Genomic DNA, 20,767 nt, shown 5'->3' with positions numbered 1-20,767 from the left:
TTATCCACTAGATGAAAAAAATTATCTACTACAAGAAAAAAAGAGAACAGCCTAAAAAAATTATCCACTAGATGAAAAAAATTATCTACTACAAGAAAAAAAGAGAACAGCCTAAAAAAATTATCCACTAGATGAAAAAAATTATCTACTTCAAGAAAAAAAGAGAACAGCCTAAAAAAATTACCCACTATAAGAAAAAAAAGAGAACAGCCTAAAAAAATTATCCACCAGATGAAAAAAATTATCTACTACAAGAAAAAAAAGAGAACAGCCCCCAAAAAATTATCCACTGTAAGAAAAAAAAGAGAACAGCCTAAAATAAATTATCCACTAGATGAAAAAAAATCCCCTATAAGAAAAAAAAGAGACCAGCCAAAAAAATTATCCACTATAAGAAAAAAAAAGAGAACAGCCTAAAAAAATTATCCACTAGATGAAAAAAATTATCTACTACAAGAAAAAAAAGAGAACAGCCCAAAAAAATTATCCACTATAAGGAAAAAAAAAAGAGAGAACAGCCTAAAAAAATTATCCACTAGACAAAAAAATTATCTACTGCAAGAAAAAAAGAGAACAGCCCAAAAAAATTATCCACTACAAGAAAAAAAAGAGAACAGCCTAAAAAAATTATCCACTAGATGAAAAAAATTATCTACTACAAGAAAAAAAAGAGAACAGCCTAAAAAAATTATCCACTAGATGAAAAAAATTATCTACTTCAAGAAAAAAAAGAGAACAGCCTAAAAAAATTACCCACTATAAGAAAAAAAAGATAACAGCCTAAAAAAATTATCCACCAGATGAAAAAAATTATCTACTACAAGAAAAAAAAGAGAACAGCCCCAAAAAATTATCCACTATAAGAAAAAAAAAGAGAACAGCCTAAAAAAATTATCCACTAGATGAAAAAAATTATCTACTACAAGGAAAAAAAGAGAACAGCCCCAAAAAATTATCCACTATAAGAAAAAAAAGAGAACAGCCTAAAAAAATTATCCACTAGATGAAAAAAATTATCTACTACAAGAAAAAAAGAGAACAGCCCAAAAAAATTATCCACTAGATGAAAAAAATTATCTACTACAAGAAAAAAAGAGAACAGCCTAAAAAATTATCCACTAGATGAAAAAAATTATCTACTTCAAGAAAAAAAAGAGAACAGCCTAAAAAAATTACCCACTATAAGAAAAAAAAGAGAACAGCCTAAAAAAATTATCCACCAGATGAAAAAAATTATCTACTACAAGAAAAAAAAAGGGAACAGCCCCAAAAAAATTATCCACTGTAAGAAAAAAAAGAGAACAGCCTAAAATAAATTATCCACTAGATGAAAAAAAATCCCCTATAAGAAAAAAAAAGAGACCAGCCAAAAAAATTATCCACTATAAGAAAAAAAAGAGAACAGCCTAAAAAAATTATCCACTAGATGAAAAAAATTATCTACTACAAGAAAAAAAAGAGAACAGCCCAAAAAAATTATCCACTATAAGGAAAAAAAAGAGAGAACAGCCTAAAAAAATTATCCACTAGACAAAAAAATTATCTACTGCAAGAAAAAAAGAGAACAGCCCAAAAAAATTATCCACTATAAGAAAAAAAGAGAACAGCCTAAAAAAATTATCCACTAGATGAAAAAAATTATCTACTACAAGAAAAAAAAAGAGAACAGCCTAAAAAAATTATCCACTAGATGAAAAAAATTATCTACTTCAAGAAAAAAAAGAGAACAGCCTAAAAAAATTACCCACTATAAGAAAAAAAAGATAACAGCCTAAAAAAATTATCCACCAGATGAAAAAAATTATCTACTACAAGAAAAAAAAAGAGAACAGCCCCAAAAAATTATCCACTATAAGAAAAAAAAAGAGAACAGCCTAAAAAAATTATCCACTAGATGAAAAAAATTATCTACTACAAGAAAAAAAGAGAACAGCCTAAAAAAATTATCCACTAGATGAAAAAAATTATCTACTACAAGAAAAAAAGAGAACAGCCTAAAAAAATTATCCACTAGATGAAAAAAAATTATCTACTTCAAGAAAAAAGAGAACAGGCAAAAAAAATTACCCACTATAAGAAAAAAAAGAGAACAGCCTAAAAAAATTATCCACCAGATGAAAAAAATTATCTACTACAAGAAAAAAAAAGAGAACAGCCCCCAAAAAATTATCCACTGTAAGAAAAAAAAGAGAACAGCCTAAAATAAATTATCCACTAGATGAAAAAAAATCCCCTATAAGAAAAAAAAGAGACCAGCCAAAAAAAATTATCCACTATAAGAAAAAAAAAGAGAACAGCCTAAAAAAATTATCCACTAGATGAAAAAAATTATCTACTACAAGAAAAAAAAAGAGAACAGCCCAAAAAAAATTATCCACTGTAAGAAAAAAAAAAAAGAGAACAGCCTAAAATAAATTATCCACTAGATGAAAAAAAAAATCCCCTATAAGAAAAAAAAGAGACCAGCCAAAAAAATTATCCACTAAAAGAAAAAAAAGAGAACAGGCAAAAAAAATTATCTACTAGCCCAAAAAATTATTCACTATAAGAAAAAAAAAGAACAAATGAAAAAATGTATCTACTATGAGAAAAAAAAGAGAGCAGCCCAAAAAAATATCCACTATAAGAAAAAAAAAAACATCATCCACCTTTTCAATTACGGGGGCGCTGTTTACCCGAAAGGTGTCTTGCTTTAAAATTAAGACCACCACAAAAAATAAAAGGATAGGCTGAAAAATTTTAAGGCTTTCGGCTAAAGTGGCTAATGCTAAGGAAGTACCCCACCGGAAGTGGAGGTCGTGCGCTAAAAAATAAAGTTATTTTAAAATATAGATATTTACATTAACATAGTTTGCAAAGCAGTTAAATGATTAAATACGGTTCCAGTGTCTGCTAAAGGTTAGGCATGGGCGTTAAATGGTTAAGGTTAGGGTATGGTTGGGGTTAGTTTTCAGTGGTAAATGGCCCTTGTGTGCACTGTGTGAAGGTTCGTTGCTAAGCTAATGCTAACGCGAAAAGTTGACGGCAACTTTGTGTTATTTTATTTTGAGAGGAGGAGAAGAGGAGCTTCCTGTGGAGCTCCACTATCATGGCATTGCCCATTTGTTTGCAGGTAGACCTCTCCTCCTCAACTCAAACGGAGTGTCTTCACTAACACTAGATCAAGAAGGACATTTTCTGGAGATAAAGATGTGTGCTGTGGTACCGCAGTGCCTCGGCATCTGGCAACGAGCTGAACTGTGGTACCGAGCCATGGTACGCGGTGCCGTGCTGGGGTACCTAGCACCGAGCCGTGGTACCGCGGTACGTCGCGGCACCAGCCGAGGTGCCACGGTACCTCGCGGCACCAGCCGAGGTGCCACGGCACCAGGTGTCGGTGCCGCAATATGCACTCGCTGTCTCTCAACAAATGGGCGATGCCATGATAGTGGAGCTCCACAGGAAGCTCCTCTTCTCCTCCTCTCAAAATAAAATAATTTTAGAACTTCTTGTCGCGAATATTCATCAAAAATGATATTGAATGTCAGGCAGTTGAACAATTCAACACCGTAATCACACAATTGTTTACTCGCACTGGTAGTTCACAAAGTTGCCGTCACCTTTTCGCGTTAGCATTAGCTTAGCAATGAACCTTCACACAGTGCACACAAGGGCCATTTACCACTGAAAACTAACCCCAACCATACCCTAACCCTAACCTTAACCATTTAACGCCCATGCCTAACCTTGAGCAGACACTGGAACCGTATTTAATCATTTAACTGCTTTGCAAACTATATTAATGTAAATATCTATATTTTAAAATAACTTTATTTTTTAGCGCACGACCTCCACTTCCGGTGGGGTACTTCCTTAGCATTAGCCACATTAGCCGAAAGCCTTAAAATTTTTCAGCCTATCCTTTTATTTTTTGTGGTGGCCTTAATTTTAAAGCAAGGCACCTTTCGGGTAAACAGCGCCCCGTAATTGAAAAGGTGGATGATGGTTTTTTTTCTTATAGTGGATATTTTTTGGGCTGCTCTCTTTTTTTTCTCATAGTAGATAATTTTTTTCACCTGTTCTTTTTTTTTTTTCTTATAGTGAATAATGTTTTGGGCTAGTAGATAATTTTTTTTGCCTGTTCTCTTTTTTTTTCTTTTAATGGATAATTTTTTTGGCTGGTCTCTTTTCTTTCTTATAGGGGATTTTTTTTTTTTCATCTAGTGGATAATTTTTTTTAGGTTCTCTTTTTTTTCTTATAGTGGATAATTTTTTTAGGCTGTTCTCTTTTTTTCTTGCAGTAGATAATTTTTTTGTCTAGTGGATAATTTTTTTAGGCTGTTCTCTCTTTTTTTTTCCTTATAGTGGATAATTTTTTTGGGCTGTTTTTCTCTTTTTTTTTTCTTGTAGTAGATAATTTTTTTCATCTCGTGGATAATTTTTTTAGGCTGTTCTCTTTTTTTTTTCTTGTAGTAGATAATTTTTTTCATCTCGTGGATAATTTTTTTAGGCTGTTCTCTTTTTTTTCTTGTAGTAGATAATTTTTTTCATCTAGTGGATAATTTTTTTAGGCTGTTCTCTTTTTTTTTCTTGTAGTAGATAATTTTTTTCGTCTAGTGGATAATTTTTTGGCCTGTTGCACCTCTGGGCCACCGTATGAAACACTAGGGGGTCTTTGAGGTCTTGCCCACACTTATGCAGATACATTTCAAATACTTCAAGATCCAAAGTCGGATCCGTTTATGACAGACAGACAGACAGACAGACAGATAGACAGATAGCTAGCTAGCTAGCTAGCTAGATAGATAGATAGATAGATAGACAGACAGACAGACAGACAGACAGACAGATGGGCAGGCGGAAGGACGGACAGACAGACATGCAGTTTTCTCATGACATCCCTGAATCCAACTGAATGTTGGTGCCAAATTAAAAACACATTTTTCAAGATTTACCTGGAAGACCTTGATCTATGACCTTGGCCATCAAAATCTTTTGAATTCATCCTCTCATGCCACAGCACATTTGTACACTTTGTTCAGATGTGCAGTTTGCATCTTTCTGTCAAACCATTCCTGATATATTGCCTTTTAAATCATAATGAGGACTGACTGATGGGCACATGTTCTTATAGGAATGTCAAGATTTATACCAACGCTGTGGTGTAAGTCTTATAATAGGAGGAAGAAAATACATTTATTGGTGGCTAAAACACATACAATGAATCAAACAAGAAAATTAAAAAAAAAACTCAACCTTAATGGTGCTAGATCTCAAAGGAATTCATTGCAAAACTAGAACTCCCTCCCACCTTCTATCCGACACTGCTCCGACCCCAACACCTTTAAATCCCTTTTAAAAACTCATTTAAGATTGCTTTTAATGTTTAATCTTAGTGTTTAATATTTAACTGTTTTATATTCGTATGCCTGCCTTTTGCACCTGCTTTTAATCTGTTTTTTATATGTCTGGTTTTTGTTTTTATCTGCTGCATGTAAAGTGTCTTAGAGTTCCATGAAAAGCCCTATACAAATAAAATCTATTATTATTATTATTATTATTATTATTATTATTATTATTATTATAGAATGACAGGAAGAGCTACAGTCCACTGTTGGTAAACAATGTGTAAATAATAATCAAATGTATTGTTTCTATTTTTGTGTAGATGATTGGAAACAATTATCATGATTATGAAAAATTATCACAATTATTTCAAATAATTGCAATGATATGAATGGTACAATTATGTACAATTTGAGACAGGACTAGATGCATCTGCCAGTAACACCCATTGCTGATGATGCAAACAAAACTTCCTAAGGGCCCTTTAAATTGAACTGTGGACAATATTGCAAGTGCAAGTATTTGCTGAGTTATTAAAGACAACAATTTATTACTTACATGTCTTTCATTGTTCCCACTCTGCTCAGTCCAATTGCAATTATCTATGAAATGAGACCAGAAAGTTCAATAAGTCTTTTCCCCTAACTCCTTCCAGTCACATGCAAATCAACAATTCTTAATTGAAGGTCCTTGCAAATGTCTTTTTTGTGAGGCACAGTTCACATGATGCTTCTTGTGAACAGCAAACTCAAGACGTTTGAGTGTTTTTTTTATAAGTCAAAGTGACTCCATGTACGACACAAACGTCATTTTGTTGACAAGAAATCAGTTTAGGAAATTCCTGACTCTAATGATCTCTTTTTGGAGTAATTAGAGATTAGATTGGAGTAATATTCACTGACTTTTTCCAGCAGCACTGTGAGTATTTAACAGTAGTGTTCAAAAAGTGACGAAATATTATAATTGTTTGTGTTGTATCGCGTTAAGCACATTGTGTTTGTCTGTACTTGTGACTTCGATGTAGATCAGATCACATTTTATGGTCAATTCATGCAGAAAACTGGGAAATTAACAAAGGTTTCACATACTGTTTCTTACCACTGTAAATTCTTTCAAGACAGCAAGAAGAAAAGTCCAAAAGGAAAACCTCATATGTGTGTGCACATGACACAGTGCAGTGTATTTGCCTGTTTTCCAAGTTGTCATAGATCTTTATTGTTGGAAGCAAGGGAGTAGGTTTGATTTTGACATTGGTGGGGACACAAAAGTGCTAAAAGGCAGTATTCCTGAAAGTTGAGGTTTTTTTTCCCATTTGCAATCATAATTTCACGTCATGTAGAGCTGATCAAATGAGCAAACAATCATAGTCAGAAAAAAAAATTCAGTAATTGACATGTTTATAATGCATATCTGAATATCTAAAGACAATACAAGATTTTAATGCTATGTTGTTCTCATGATTAACATATCCACTATTATTTAACCTCACCCGTGAATTTCCAGCCTCTCCTCTACCTCTTCTTGCCTCTTTACTGTTTGTCACCTGACATAAATATGTTGATGATTGACATATGAACAGATTGGGGATACAAGTGATCATAGACGGTACATAGACGGTACAGTTATTGCCTGAGCAAAAAAGGCTTTTAGTTTCAATTATTACATGTAATTTATTCCCCAAAAATATGGATAAAATCACATCTAGAATCATATTTACAATCTGAGCTTTTATTGTATTTTCCCCACAAATTTTCTTTATTTATGTTTTTTTTTTTTTTTTTTTAAACAATTGCTCTCTTCCATAGAAATACATGAAAATAATAAGTAAAATAACTTTTAAAAAGTGTTTCTGTTTGGCTTTAAATAATTTATTTTATTCAATATCTCTGTTGAGCCTCCACAATTCTATACCCTTGAACTAACTTACACTTTGACTCCTAATGAAGTGTCTTCTGTCCAGTTTTCTTTTCTTTGACATTTCTCAAATCCTATTTACCAACTACACACACGGGTGCACACTTGCACACAAACACATGTACAAATGTACATGTAAATGACACCACTGATATTCAAATCCATCTAGCTGACATGACCCAGGCAGAACAAACGCCAAATATATTGAAAACTTACGTTAGCGGTCCAACTAGCAGGTTCCTTTTACAAGTAGATGGAGTTGTCATTGGCAGGGACGGCCAATCACATGTACGTTAGCAAAACCAAAGAGCCAATCGGAGAGTAGTATTTACGTTAGAGGTGGGACTTCCAGCAGAGACCAACTGTTAACCCTTTGTTTGCCATAATCATTGACTAAACACTACGGACAGCAGTTGAATTGATAGGGACTACACAGTAGTGGCTGGATATTGGTCCCTTGCATCCCTACGCAATTCTACACCCCTGGTTGGACGTGCAATTAATATTTGATTTGTTTCTTACAAACTGAGGATTGAGGATTAAAACAAAACCAGCTCATGAACACTTTGTCAGTAGAGCACAGATATGACCAGGTGCATAGTGGAGCTCATTTGAAGCTCTCTCATTTACTCATCAGATACCTACTGTCAGGGATCAGTGCCTTCATTCATGTGTCTGCACAGACACAGACACACACACAAATTGCTCATGTTGACAAAAACATCATAAAATAATTTAGATGCCAGTGACGCCTTTCCTGCTTCACCAATCTCCCCAAGGTGATAGTAGCTGATTACATATGGAGCCAAGCACCAGCTCTCATTAACTCCTAATTCCCACAATGCACTGCTACTTCTTATTTGGCAACTGGTAAATCGACAAGTTGAAAAGATTATGTGACGTCAGGGTGAACTGAACTGTGAGTTTAGATACTTTATGAATGAGTCAGTGAGTTTGTGGCATGTTTGTGAAACAAGTCTGATATGAAATGTTTGCTGTATATGAAACACTACATTCGTCGTGTATTTTCTGTACAGCTGTTGTTTTGTCTGGATGGATCTCTCATCCTTTAGGCCACTTTATGTTGTCTTTTACTTTCACCTGTTCCAAAAGACTACTGCATTTTGTTTCTATGGTCAGCACGGGTTGTCAGTAGCTGCAATCCACAGGCAATATTTATTCAGCCTGCTAGAATTCATTATGATTAAAGATTCCAACTGAACTGTTAATAATGCAGTGGTTCCCAACATTTTTTGGCTCGTGACCCCATTTTAACATCACAAATATCTGGCGACCCCAGACATTCAAAACAGAGAGGTTTTTTTTTTTTGCTAAACTTAATTTGTTTTTGATCATGTAATAGTTTGCTATACTGTGTTGCAAATAAACATTAATTTTAGATGACATTTAGGGTATATAATGTATATTATTCTGGACGGAGGCAGAAAAGCAAGGTGTAGATTACTGCACAAAGTGAGAATTTTATTTTCCTTGGTCAGGATATGTACAGTCAGTCCAGCTTGTATTTACAAGGCTGACAATCAATACTGAACAAACAATAACTCAAACTATGAATTATGAAAGAGCTGCAGCATCTGAAACTGACCACAATGAACATTTGAAAGATAAACAGTACCACAGTGCTTCAGTGTCATCTTCACAGTTTGTCATGTCTTTTATGTATTATGATATATTTGTTATTGGTAAATTTTTATTTTTAGCAAATACTTAAAGTTTGAAGCAACCCCATTTGAATTCCAGATGACTCCATGTGGGGTCCCAACCCCCAAGGTTGAAAAGCACTGTAATAAAGCAACCCGATATGATTTGCATTTACATGCCCCAAAGCCTTTAATCAGGACACAACTTGCAATTGTGAAGAGTCCAAACTGCCAGAAATGTAACAGAAAAAGAGGTTTTTTGATCTGGTCGATGGTTTGATACCTATTAATACAACTATTACTAGTTGTTTGTTTTGCACAACCTTGATAATTCTGTGTATTCAGCAGTATAATGACTATTTTATAATGAAAGATAAAAGAGATAATGTATTTCAGCATTGTATCCACATCATTTCCCACCATCCAGATCCTGTATATTTTATTACCAAGTTTTGTATATTTAAGTTACGTCAATTTTTGTTTTCAAAGCCTAAAAGGCAAAAATAAATGTATCTTTATTCATGTAACCCTTTGATCAATTCCAATAAATGCCTCTTCATTTTATTATCCTGTACTTGCATAAGTAAACTACTGTTAGCCTACAGTAGTGGCATAAAATGAACAGAATAAGACAATTAAATCATGAATTGCAAATATTTGTTAAGTAGAATTTCACTATTATGTATAACTGAAAATTACTTCTCATCACACTTGTAATCTCATCCCTCTGGTGAGTGAGGCTTTTACATGGTGATTGAAACAAACCATTATAGCATTACACTGGTCTACAAGTAAAATGCCTGCAGGATAAATGTAGTGAAACTTTACTAAGTTTCAGTCACTAATAAAGAAAAATTAAGTTTAAAAAAAATGCTGTTTAGCTATGATGTTTCCAATATACAGTCTTGAATCAAAATGTGAAATTGTGAGAATTAATGAGAGAATGTGTTTTACTCAAAAGGAATATAGTCTCAGAGCTCAGAGCTACTTCAAAAGACTGTCTGCACATTACAATACATTCACTTCACAGGTTCTTTCTAGTGGAAGACTTATAAATCTATTATATAAATGTACATAAACTAATATACGTTTTGTCATGTACACTGAAAACATCAGCTAACCAACACATTTTTTTTCCACTTCATCATATTAAAGTACATAGCATTTAGTGCATTTAATTACTGAGGCAGATAATTTCTTAAAGCAGTGTATGACTTTCCTCACAATTTTTTTTCTCAAATTTGTAAAATCCAAGTGATAGCCTAATTATCACTATTCTATTAGTCTTTCAATGCTTATGCACCTGAATAACTTCCCTCACGGTGAACATCTTGGAAGATGACTCCTTCATAAACACAGTTCGCTTGTTTACATAACACACTGAAACATCACTTGGGCCTTTTTGTAAATTTTGTCACGAAGTGCATTATGGAAATGGGAATTCCACACAGTGACCAAGCGAAAGTGGTTTCTCGCAGATTCGGCAAGCAAACAAGCCAGATAGCTACAACATAATATTATACAGTCCACCAAGGTTGTTGTAAAGAATGAGTGTACTTGGTGGATGGAGGTAGAGGTGACATTTGGGTTCAGTGCTCACAAAGAGACAGCAAAATTCCTGCTGCGTGAAATTCGTATTCCCTCAATGCACTTCATGACAAAATTTCCGAAAAAGCCCAGAGTGACGCATGTACTGTGTTTATGATGGAGAAGCGGCACGCAGCTGGTTGGATCAAACAACCCCTTGAATCTGCAATGAGGATCGAGGAAAACCCCATGTTTCTCTTTGTATGGATACTGTATACTTCCTTACGAGTATCAGGATAAGTTCTGGTCAGTTTTGTTACTGGCTCAGTGGTAGCTAGAGCAGTATGGCAGTACTGCCAGAAATGTTCCAATTAGTCAATTATCACTATAAATGTCAAATCCTTTTTTTTCTTTTTACAATTTGAAAGTTCATTTTAGTCTTGAGTGAAAGATGAAAAAATCTGACCCTTATTTGTGGTTTTAAATTATTTTAAATGAATAAAAGACACAGCGGGACTATGTATGAAAATGACATAAAAGATGAACAGGGATGAAAACAAACCTGTAGTCTCTGAATTTATGATAAAGATTTCCAATCCAATCCAATCCAGTCCAATTCAACTTTATTTGTAAAGCACTTTAAAACAACTGCAGTGGACCAAAGTGCTGTACAGAAAAAAAATTAAAACCAAAATAGAAGTATAAAATACAGAATAGATTTAAAGACATAGAAACTGTACAAAAACAAACAAAAAAAGTGCTATACAGAAGAATAACTAAAACCCTAATAAAAAGAATCAAATACAAGAATAGACTAAAAGCCATACAATAAAAAACAACAATATAAATAAAATAAAATAAATAAATGAATAGAACAGATAAATAAGAACAACAAACCACTACCAAATAAAAAATATAGAATAAAGATAATACCTTCAAACATCTCACATGGTTTCAAAAGCCAAGGAGAAAAAATAGGTTTTAAAGAAGGGATTTAAAAACAGACAGAGAGGAGGCCTATCTGATATGGAGAGGCAGATCGTTCCATAGTTTAGGAGCTGCTGCAGCAAAGGCACAGTCACCCCTGAACTTGTGCGTAGTTTTTGGTACACTCAGGAGCAGTTGGTCAGCTGACCTGAGAGAGCGGGGGGGTATATAAAGCTGCAGCAGCTCAGAGAGGTAGGGTGGGGCATTTAGGGATTTAAAAGTAAATAAAAGAATTTTAAAACGGATCCTAAAATGTATGGGCAGCCAGTGGAGTGAGGCTAAAGTGGGGGAAATGTGCTCTTGTTTACATATGCCAGTTAAAAGACATGCAGCAGCATTTTGCACCATCTGAAGACGGGCAATGGAGGTACCACTAGCCCCCATACAGAGACCATTACAATAATCGAGCCTAGTGTTCACAAAAGCATGAATAACTATTTCAAAGTGCTGCCTAGAAAGAATTGGTTTAATTTTGGCCAGCTGCTTCAGCTGGAAAAAACTGGATTTAACGACTGAACTGATTTGACAGTCAAACTTGAGATCAGCATCCACTTTAATGCCAAGGTTTGTGATGGTTGGCCTAATATACTGGGCTAAGGGACCCAGATTTGCAAGGAGGGGGGGGGGGGGGGGGGCAGTGGTGCCACCAAAAACTATCACCTCTGTCTTTTTCTCATTGAATTTTAAGAAGTCTGTAGCCATCCAGGCCTTTATATTGTCAAGACACCTTAGCAGAGGTTTGACAGCAGATTCATTTTTCTTTTTGAGAGGGACATATTTCTGACTGTCATCTGCATAGCAGTGGAAAGCAATGCCATGCTTCCTAAGTATGGACCCAAGTCGAAGCAGGTAAAGGGAGAAAAAAAGAGGGCCTAAGATTGAGCCCTGTGGGACCCCACATGAGAGGTGGGCAGAGGAGGACACCGAGTCGCCAAGGCTGACACAGAAGGTTTGATCAGCCAAGTAGGACCTGAACCACTCCAGTGCTGCACCCCTGATACCCACCCATTGTTTTAAACGAGAGATTAAAAGTTCATGGTCCACTGTGTCAAAAGCAGCAGTTAGATCAAAAAGCACAAGAACAACACAGTCACCAGAGTCAGTGGCTAAAAAGATGTCATTAAAAACTCTTAAAAGAGTTGATTCAGTGCTGTGGAGGGGTTTAAAACCAGATTGGAAGACCTCGAGAATTTTGTGCTTTTCCAAAAAAAAGTCATTAACTGTGTGCAAACTATTTTCTCAAGGATTTTTGAAATAAAAGGCAGTTTAGAAATAGGTCTGTAATTGGCAGGGACTGCAGTATTTAGTCCTGGTTTTTTAATCAAAGGTTGCACTACTGCATGTTTGAAGTTTTTAGGGACTACATCTGAGGACAAACTGCTATTGATAATACTCAGAATAGAGAACCCTATGGTGGGGAGAACCTCTTTAAATAGTCGAGGAGGGACCACATCATTTGGAGAGCCTGAGGGCTTCACCTGGCCAATTGTCTTCTGTAGCAAAGACAGAGTCACAGGTTCAAGCCTGTCAAAGACAGCAGAGCAGGGCACAGACACTGAAGTGTCATGTGCAGAGGGTGAGATTAAAGCCCTGGTGGATGCAACCTTATCAATGAAAAAATGAAGAAACTGTTCACACATAGCAGGGGAGGACTCCATACAGACAGTCTGTGGGGCATTAAGAACAGTGTCAATGGTCGTAAACAAAACCCGAGGCTTATGACAGTTGGACAGAATAATATCAGAAAAATATTTCCTTTTAGCGTCTTTCACAGTTTTCTGATAATGACGCCAGCAGTTCCTTAAAGTTTGAAATGACACCTGCAGTTTGTCCCTTTTCCACTTCCGCTCAGCTATTCGGCACTCATGTCTGACAGCATGAGTAGTGTCGTTCGGCCAGGGCTCAGATTTAGTCTGCCTGGTTTTTAATGGAGCCACAGTGTCCAAAACAGATCGGCAGGTGGAATGAAACCATGAGCTAAATGCCTCTGTATCTTTGACCATAGACTCAGTGAAACAGTTACAAGTCTGACTGTAAACCTGTGAGAACTGAGCAGCAGTGGAGGGGTTAACAATGCGTCAGCTAAGATTTGTTCAAATAAACTAAATAAAATGCTACCTGGGGAGGGGAGGGGGTGATTTCTGTGAGACAAAGGTCCAACTGCATAAAAGACATTTGTAAAAAGTATAAAAGGGCTTGAATACAGCAGAAAATACACTGGGATGTTAATAACATTATTGACCTTCTGCTATTAAGACGGCTCTTTGTGCAAACAGAACAACTCTGAAGAGTTAGAAACAAGCAAATAGACTTGGTGTGGATGGAAACATCATCAGTGTGAATTCAACAAACACGTGTCCAATGTGCAGACTTCAGAAAAGATGTAGACAAGTGTTGTCCTGTCCTCATGAAAGGGCCTTTTCAATGTCTTACAATCTAAGTCGTAAATGTGTTCTCAGTGTTGCACTGGAAGATGGAGTTAAGAGTTGTATCAAGATGTGGTTTCATATGTGTTAGTTAACATAAATATCTATTTGGTGTTAGGTATTTTTTTTAGTTTTAGATGCGGATTCATGGGATGGAAACATAAAAATGAATAAAATGAAGCATTTAACACGTATGACGATGATGTGTGACTGATCTTCTCATCAGTCTAGTTTCAGAAAAAATTTAATGTGAAGTAACTGGGGAATGTGCTCACATTGTGTTTGACACTATGGCTCTGCAATTTCACGATTTTCAATGTCTTTAAAAAAAATTGAATAAAATAAAATACACTGCCCTCTAAACTATACATCTTGACAAACATTCATTTTAAATGGCCTGAGTGACAGCGTAGTTACTGTATGCAGTGTGTTGTATTATCAGATGTTTGAAGCACTGAAGTCTTGTCTGTCACCACTAAAAGTTATCAGTTGCTCCACTGTAGCCTCCAGCATTCATTAACATATCGCTTTGCTACTGCTGAAGTACTGACAAGAAAGCATCCAGAAAGCACATACCTCAGCCAGTATGTATAATGTTAATATATAATATATTTACACCTTTAAAGGTGCAGGAGGCAAAATCAGGGGCAAAAAACAAGACTTGGAAAATATGTACCTTCCCTCTGCAGTTCTCTCCTCTCAGTTTAAAAGACTAAAAATAAAGATAGATGAAGCTGATGCTTTTACATTCTGCTCAGGAAAAGAAAAGCCACATTTTTAAGTAGAAGCAGAGTCATATCTGAGCAAATCTTTACACTTACATGTAATCACAACACCTATATGTCTGAAGACATGCAAACAGCCAAAGTCGGTGTCAGCAGATACAGACTTTGGCCAAACTAAAGGCCAAATCCACAGAAGTAAGGTAATTGTGGAACTTTTTTGTACTTTGTTGCCAAAAAACTGTTAACACCACAGCTTTTATCAGTCAGAAATGGCTGCAGTTGTGATTTGGTTCATTAAAAATAGAACTGAAGTGAATTACATGGCTGTTTATTCTCGGTGAGGGTGTTCTTCATTTACCTCTTAGATAAACCCTGACTGGTCCAGAACAGTGAACTGGAAGTGTCATCGCATCATGGGATCATCCACACTGGGAAAGGCAGCATCTCTGGATGCTCTCTTACATGAGTGCATCCATGCATTTGGTGAGTTGCACAAAACACATGAGACAGCCACTGATTTTTCTTTTTGTTTTATAACCCTTTTTGGTGAACTTTACAGTCAATGAGGAATGAATTACATTCCATGTATATGAAATTACTTACAGTCATATAATCACAAAGGAACTAAAAGAACAAAAAGAGGCTTTGATGGCTGAGTTATAACAGTTCCGTTTTTCATGGCAAACATCAAATTTCGGCGCCCCGCCCTGAGTGCGTCGAAGGCCACTCACCCAATCTATATGCAACTTTTCATCTACAACCTCTTAAGACTTAACTGACCAAGTTTGAAGTCAACTGAGTTAAATCCCTAGGAGGAGATGGCCAAAAATGGCAGACTTCCTGTTGATCTGACATCATGGACCCAATTTACTTTTTTGTAAACCTCATTGAGACACATACAGTATATGTATGAAATTTGGTGCAGATTGGTGAAAGTGGGAGGGAGCAGCAGGCTTTAGGGGGCACTATTGAGTGACTTTCACTTGTCAATATGCCACGCCCATTTTGTTGTGTTGAAGGTGGGACTCTCCGTCTTCATGTGAAATTTGATGCAGATTGGATGAGGCACAGCTGAGTTATAACAATTTGTCCACTTATGGCAAAACACCAGAACTTGTGGTGCTGCCATGATGACATTGTGCCATGTAAGGTCACCAAGTTTTTCCATATATCTTCATCAACTTATTAAGACTGGTCTAACTGAATTTCAGCTGAATATGTTCAACCTGTTAGGAAGAGTATCTCAAAATGTTAAAAGAGGCAATTTCCTGTTTCCACTAGCGCTATATTGTGTAATTTTGTTCAGGGTGGGACTATTATCAAACACATTAAGTTTGGTGCTGATCGGGCAAAAATGACTGATATAAAACAGTTTTGTTTTTCATTGAGAAACATCAAAGATTGGGCTTGTGTCAATAGTCACAAGCCCAATCTTTCCATAACTTTTCATTTACAACCTGTTAAAACTTAACTGATCAAGTTTGAAGTGAACTGAGTTAAATCCCTAGGAGGAATTCGATCAAATACACTGTGAGGAAATCACCAAAAATGGCTGCAAAATAAAAATGGCAGACTTCCTGTTGGTGTGGTGTCATCTGCCCCACTGAATTTTTTTGTAGATCTCACTGATATATATATATATATATATATATATATATATATATATATATATATATATATATATATATATATATATATATATGTGTGTGTGTGTGTGTACCAAATTTTGTTCCGTTTGGAGCATGTTGCTGGGAGCAGTAGTCTTTAGGGGGTGCTAGAGAGCCATTTTTGAAGGTTTGTTTACGAAATGTGTAGAACATCAAATTCTTTACCACCACTCATGATTTTGCCCCCCCCCCCCCCCCAAAAAAAAAAAGACTTTGCACATGTTCAGGCCTTCAAAAATGCTGAGGAATGTCCAAAATATTAATAAACAAAACAGATAGGACCTTCACAGGCCATTGCATGGACAGCACTCGGGCCCTAACTGAAACTGAAAAAAATCTGCTAGGATTTAAACCACACTAATGCAGTTCTTTTAATATCAATTGATTCTTCCAATCATTGCAGGAGAATGTGATGGTCAACAGTGTTGAATGAATAAGGTCTAATAAGACCAGTATAGAAACAGGTCCTTTGTCTGAAGCAGTTAGAATATCATTGGTACCTTTGACCAATGCTGTTTCTGTACTACGATGTTCCCTAAAACCTGACTGGAAATTCTCAAATACACTGTTGACTTCAACGAAGTCACATAACTTACTGACTACCATTTCCTCCAGAATCTTAGATATGAATGGAAGATTTGATGTATACGTAGCTAAAATTGCAGGGTCAAGGCAGGGCTTTTTAAGAAGTGGTTTGATTACAGCTACTTTAAAGGACCGTGGTGCATAGCCTGTTGATAATGACAGATTAATCCTATCAAGGAGGTGGGTACTAAGTAAAGGTAAAGCATCTTTAATGAGTCTTGTTGGAACTGGGTCTAAGAGACAAGAAGATGTTTTGGTTGAAGAGACTATCGAAGTTAGCTGACTGACCTCTATGGGGAGAAAAGCAGTCCATATAACTGAATGGTTCAATAGTCAACTCTGTGGCTTCATGGTCTAAAGGACTAGAATTTGTGGAGGACAGAAGGCCATTAATTTTATCTCTGATGAGCAAAATCTTATTGAAGAAGTTCATAAAATCATTCCTATGGAGGGTTGCAGGAATACTAGGCTCATATGCACTGTGGTTCTTTGTCAGTCTGGCTACAGCACTGAGGAGACACCTGATTGTTCTTATTTTCCTGTATTAGTGATGAATAATAAGCTGCTCTGGCACAATGGTTGAGCGTTAGCAACTACTGTTGTGCATCAGTATAGTACAGCATTAATCACACACTCTCCCCCAAGTCACGGAATGAGGTCCGGGGGGGTTATATATTGTCCGGCACATGGCCCCCCCACCCCCAATCACAAATGTGTTTTCGGGGGGCAGCAGAGAGGAGCTCACTGTAACTTTCTCACAGCTTTATCTACAGAGCTATATAACCCACCACGTCTTCCTCGTAAAGGTCTGTCGCATTACTTTTAAATTAATTGGGGGGGCATGTCATCTGGCATCGTTCCCGTCCACCTGTTGCAAATATGTATTTGAGGAGCAGCAGGTAGTCAATGATAAGGTGAGGGGGGCTGAGCCTTTGACTCAGCACACCGTCTGCAACTGAATGTGGTCCAAATGACAGCAAAACACAATTCATCAACTATTGTTGTTCAGTTGGATAAATGAAGTGACACAGATTTAATGTAATTCTGTTGGAAAACACAAGTGTCCAGCTACTTGTTTCCCAGGCACCAGAAATCACCTATCCTCTGTAGACCAGACTGTCTCATTGAACATTCCACAGCTGAGCCTCTTCAATGTTCAAGGGCTGGTCTCTGAAGTTGCATGAACTACACTGAATCTGACATGTACTTATTGTCTCTTTGTAGATGACAATGGAGAGCTGCAAGCCAATCTGCTTCCTCGCAGCCTACTGATGATGCATCGCTGGTACATCACTTCGTCAGAGCTGGCAAGAAAACTGCTAACAATATATCCGAATCAGAATACTTAAATAATCCTAGGGGAAATTGTTGTTTCGTGCAAGTATAATAAAAGTAGCAGGAAACAAATTATCAATAATATATATGTATATATAAGGCCACACCTGCGATGTGGGAGATGGCCTTAATTAAGTTTCAGGACCATGGATGAGGTCCAATCACGCGAACATGTTAGAGGATTTATGGCAAATGGGCAACTCAGTCAGACTGTAAAACGTAACATAATACCTAATCGATTAAGATTTCACATCATGTCAAGATAGTTCAGCTAGACTAAGTAAACAGTTTGCTCTGATGTCGGAATTCATGTGACTTTTTTGTCTTTCTTGTTGGCGCATCATCTGCGGCGTTTTGCCCTTCTATTACCCACATCTCTGCGAACTTCTGAGCGCATGTCTGACCCATTAACAGGATGAAGAGACGACTGTTCAGTGTGGACACATTCATTCTGTTGTGCTCATGGATTTAGTTCATGGCACTAAATCCACGTTTGGACTCTGCTACTGACACGAGGAATGTGGAGACGGCAGAAAACAATTTGCGGAGAGTGTCTCCTCAAACTCCATGGCATTTATTTTCTCAAACCTCTTTCAGAAGCAAAGGGATGTCTAATACCTCAGCAGCAAGAGTTTATTGAACTATTGAGTGACATTTGAGAGAGAAAGAGAAACAGAGACAGAAACACAGAGAGAGACACTGATATATACAGAGAGAGCTAGGTAAGGCACACAATGTATATATGTGCATGGGGAAATTTGCAAATTCCAAGACTGCCAACAGTTTGGTTCAGGTGAAAATTAATGTCAGCAATGTAGGCTATACATGTAAGAAAACTCATATCACTCAACAAAACCTGCCTGTTTTTTCAATTGGTTTTTAATCATTGACAGGGTTAATAATAATTATATGTGGAAGACAGTATGAACCTTAACCAGACTTGAGAGAAACTTCCGGACAAAGTTGTGTCAAGGCTTTTTGGGACCTGGAACATCTGCACCACAAACTGGTGCAATATCGAAACCATCTTGTTTTCCATCTACGATGCCGGGATGAAGGAATTGCCCCACGAAGCCTCAACATCAAGAACCCAACTCGGAGAAACAACATGCATCCACAATCATCGTCCTGATTGCCTGTGGTTGTGAATATATATGTCTCTTTGTTTTAAGGACATTCAGTATCACTGTTCTGAGAAGTTGGTAGCAGTTTTTGAAGACATTGCAGGACTTATTCTATCTCTCGCTCAGTATAAACATTTTCAGCTTAGCCACAAGTACAATAATAAAAGCCCTTTAACATTAAAGGTGCTGTACAGACTTTCTGTGTGATCTTGAAAAAGTCTAATTTTTAGATATATGCCTGATCATAGTCCGCAATTAAAAATGAGATTATCAGCACCAAAATAGATTATTTCCAAATACTGTTTCCAGCTTCCCTGGTTGGGTCAGATAAGACTGGACTGATTTATGGCAGACTTCCGTCACTATGATAACACCATAGCGACTGGTAGTGGTTAGCAGTGAGCAGTAAGCTGAACGAGTGAGGAGTATGATCTGTCCTTTTTCCTAAAGAAAGGGATTTATTGGATTTGTGTTGCTGTAATGGTGGACACTGGAACTGGAGCTGGACTGGCAGAAAGAAAAAGAAAGTTAAACGGGAGAGTGATAGAGCACAGACTAAAACACTGGTAAACCTCTGCATTACTTTGAACTGATGGAGAGAACTAAGGGAGTTAAAAGGAATGAAAACAGACCCAGAGTTGACCCTCTTTCTTCTAGACAGGTATGGAATGCTTCTTTTTGTCATACATATGCATTGGAACATTGTATTTTACTATAGTGGCTGTTGGTAGCTCAGTCAAACACTTAGTAAATGCTTCTGTGTTAGCCGCATGGCTAGCTCTGTGATGTGGGTAATCTGTTTTATTTGGAGCATTGTTTCAGTCACAAACTAAGGGCTTTGTAAGGTGAGACTGAAATGGTTCTGTATGGAGTTTAATGTTCATATCGGGGCCTGAATACTAAACTGCCCTTCAGGAACAAGACAATTATTATAAAAGTAGAATACTGTGAATGCAGAAGGCTGAAGCAGCGAGCACTGAACTGCTAATGCAGAATGAAAATGTTGAATGACAAGTAATTTCTGAAAATGCTTGAATACTTTGCAGAAAAGCTAGTGCAAATGTATATTGTTGGGACATGTCTTAGAGCACCGTTCTGTGAGTAGCACTCGGAGCTCTGGAGTAAAAGAGAGACAGAAGCAAGAGTCGGAAATCCAAAGTTAGGTTTCATTTTCGTTTTCACCCGGTTACTAAACTACACTACAGATGGACTTTGTTAAGTTTGCTTGTTGTCTCATTTCAAATGTCAATTTGCGTCCTGCAAGTTGCTGTCTTGAAAAAAGAAATGCAGTTTTGTAAAGAGGATTCACTCTTAATTCATTAGCTTCAAAACAAATGCATGCCTTGGCCAGAGTTATGCCCTTATGACAGTAGTTGCTAGTGCTCATGGGAAGCGGAGTCTTTGTCCCTTAAAAACACCACCGATTCCGGCCGAAGGTGTCGCTGCAATCCATTTCAAATGAATTCTCTGTACAGGACCTTTAAGATAAGA

General features: G+C 36.7%; 1 protein-coding gene and 1 long non-coding RNA gene across 4 annotated transcripts in view; one reads left to right on the top strand and one right to left on the bottom strand.

The window, feature by feature from the left end:
* Window positions 1-20,767, top strand: part of rasgrp3 (RAS guanyl releasing protein 3 (calcium and DAG-regulated)) — a 126,348-nt gene that overhangs the window by 28,901 nt on the left and 76,680 nt on the right. For 2 of the 3 annotated variants that reach the window (XM_030156887.1, XM_030156886.1), the window contains exons 2-3: window positions 14,931-15,048; window positions 18,042-18,144. In XM_030156887.1, the coding sequence (XP_030012747.1) occupies window positions 14,979-15,048; window positions 18,042-18,144 (173 nt within the window). In that variant the 5' untranslated portion in view covers window positions 14,931-14,978. Of the gene's footprint in view, window positions 1-10,613; window positions 10,734-14,930; window positions 15,049-18,041; window positions 18,145-20,767 lie in introns of all 3 variants that reach the window. The other variant, XM_030156888.1, reaches the window with a different exon arrangement.
* LOC115434764 (uncharacterized) lies at window positions 6,284-20,598 on the bottom strand. Its single transcript, XR_003937591.1, has 3 exons — window positions 20,586-20,598; window positions 18,025-18,031; window positions 6,284-6,425 (listed from the first exon to the last, which is right to left on the bottom strand). It is a non-coding gene; the product is annotated as an uncharacterized LOC115434764 (long non-coding RNA).

This window comes from Sphaeramia orbicularis, chromosome 15, assembly GCF_902148855.1.
Source record: "Sphaeramia orbicularis chromosome 15, fSphaOr1.1, whole genome shotgun sequence".
NCBI classification, from domain to species: Eukaryota; Metazoa; Chordata; class Actinopteri; order Kurtiformes; family Apogonidae; genus Sphaeramia; species Sphaeramia orbicularis.
This window is presented reverse-complemented; position numbering and strand designations above follow the sequence as displayed.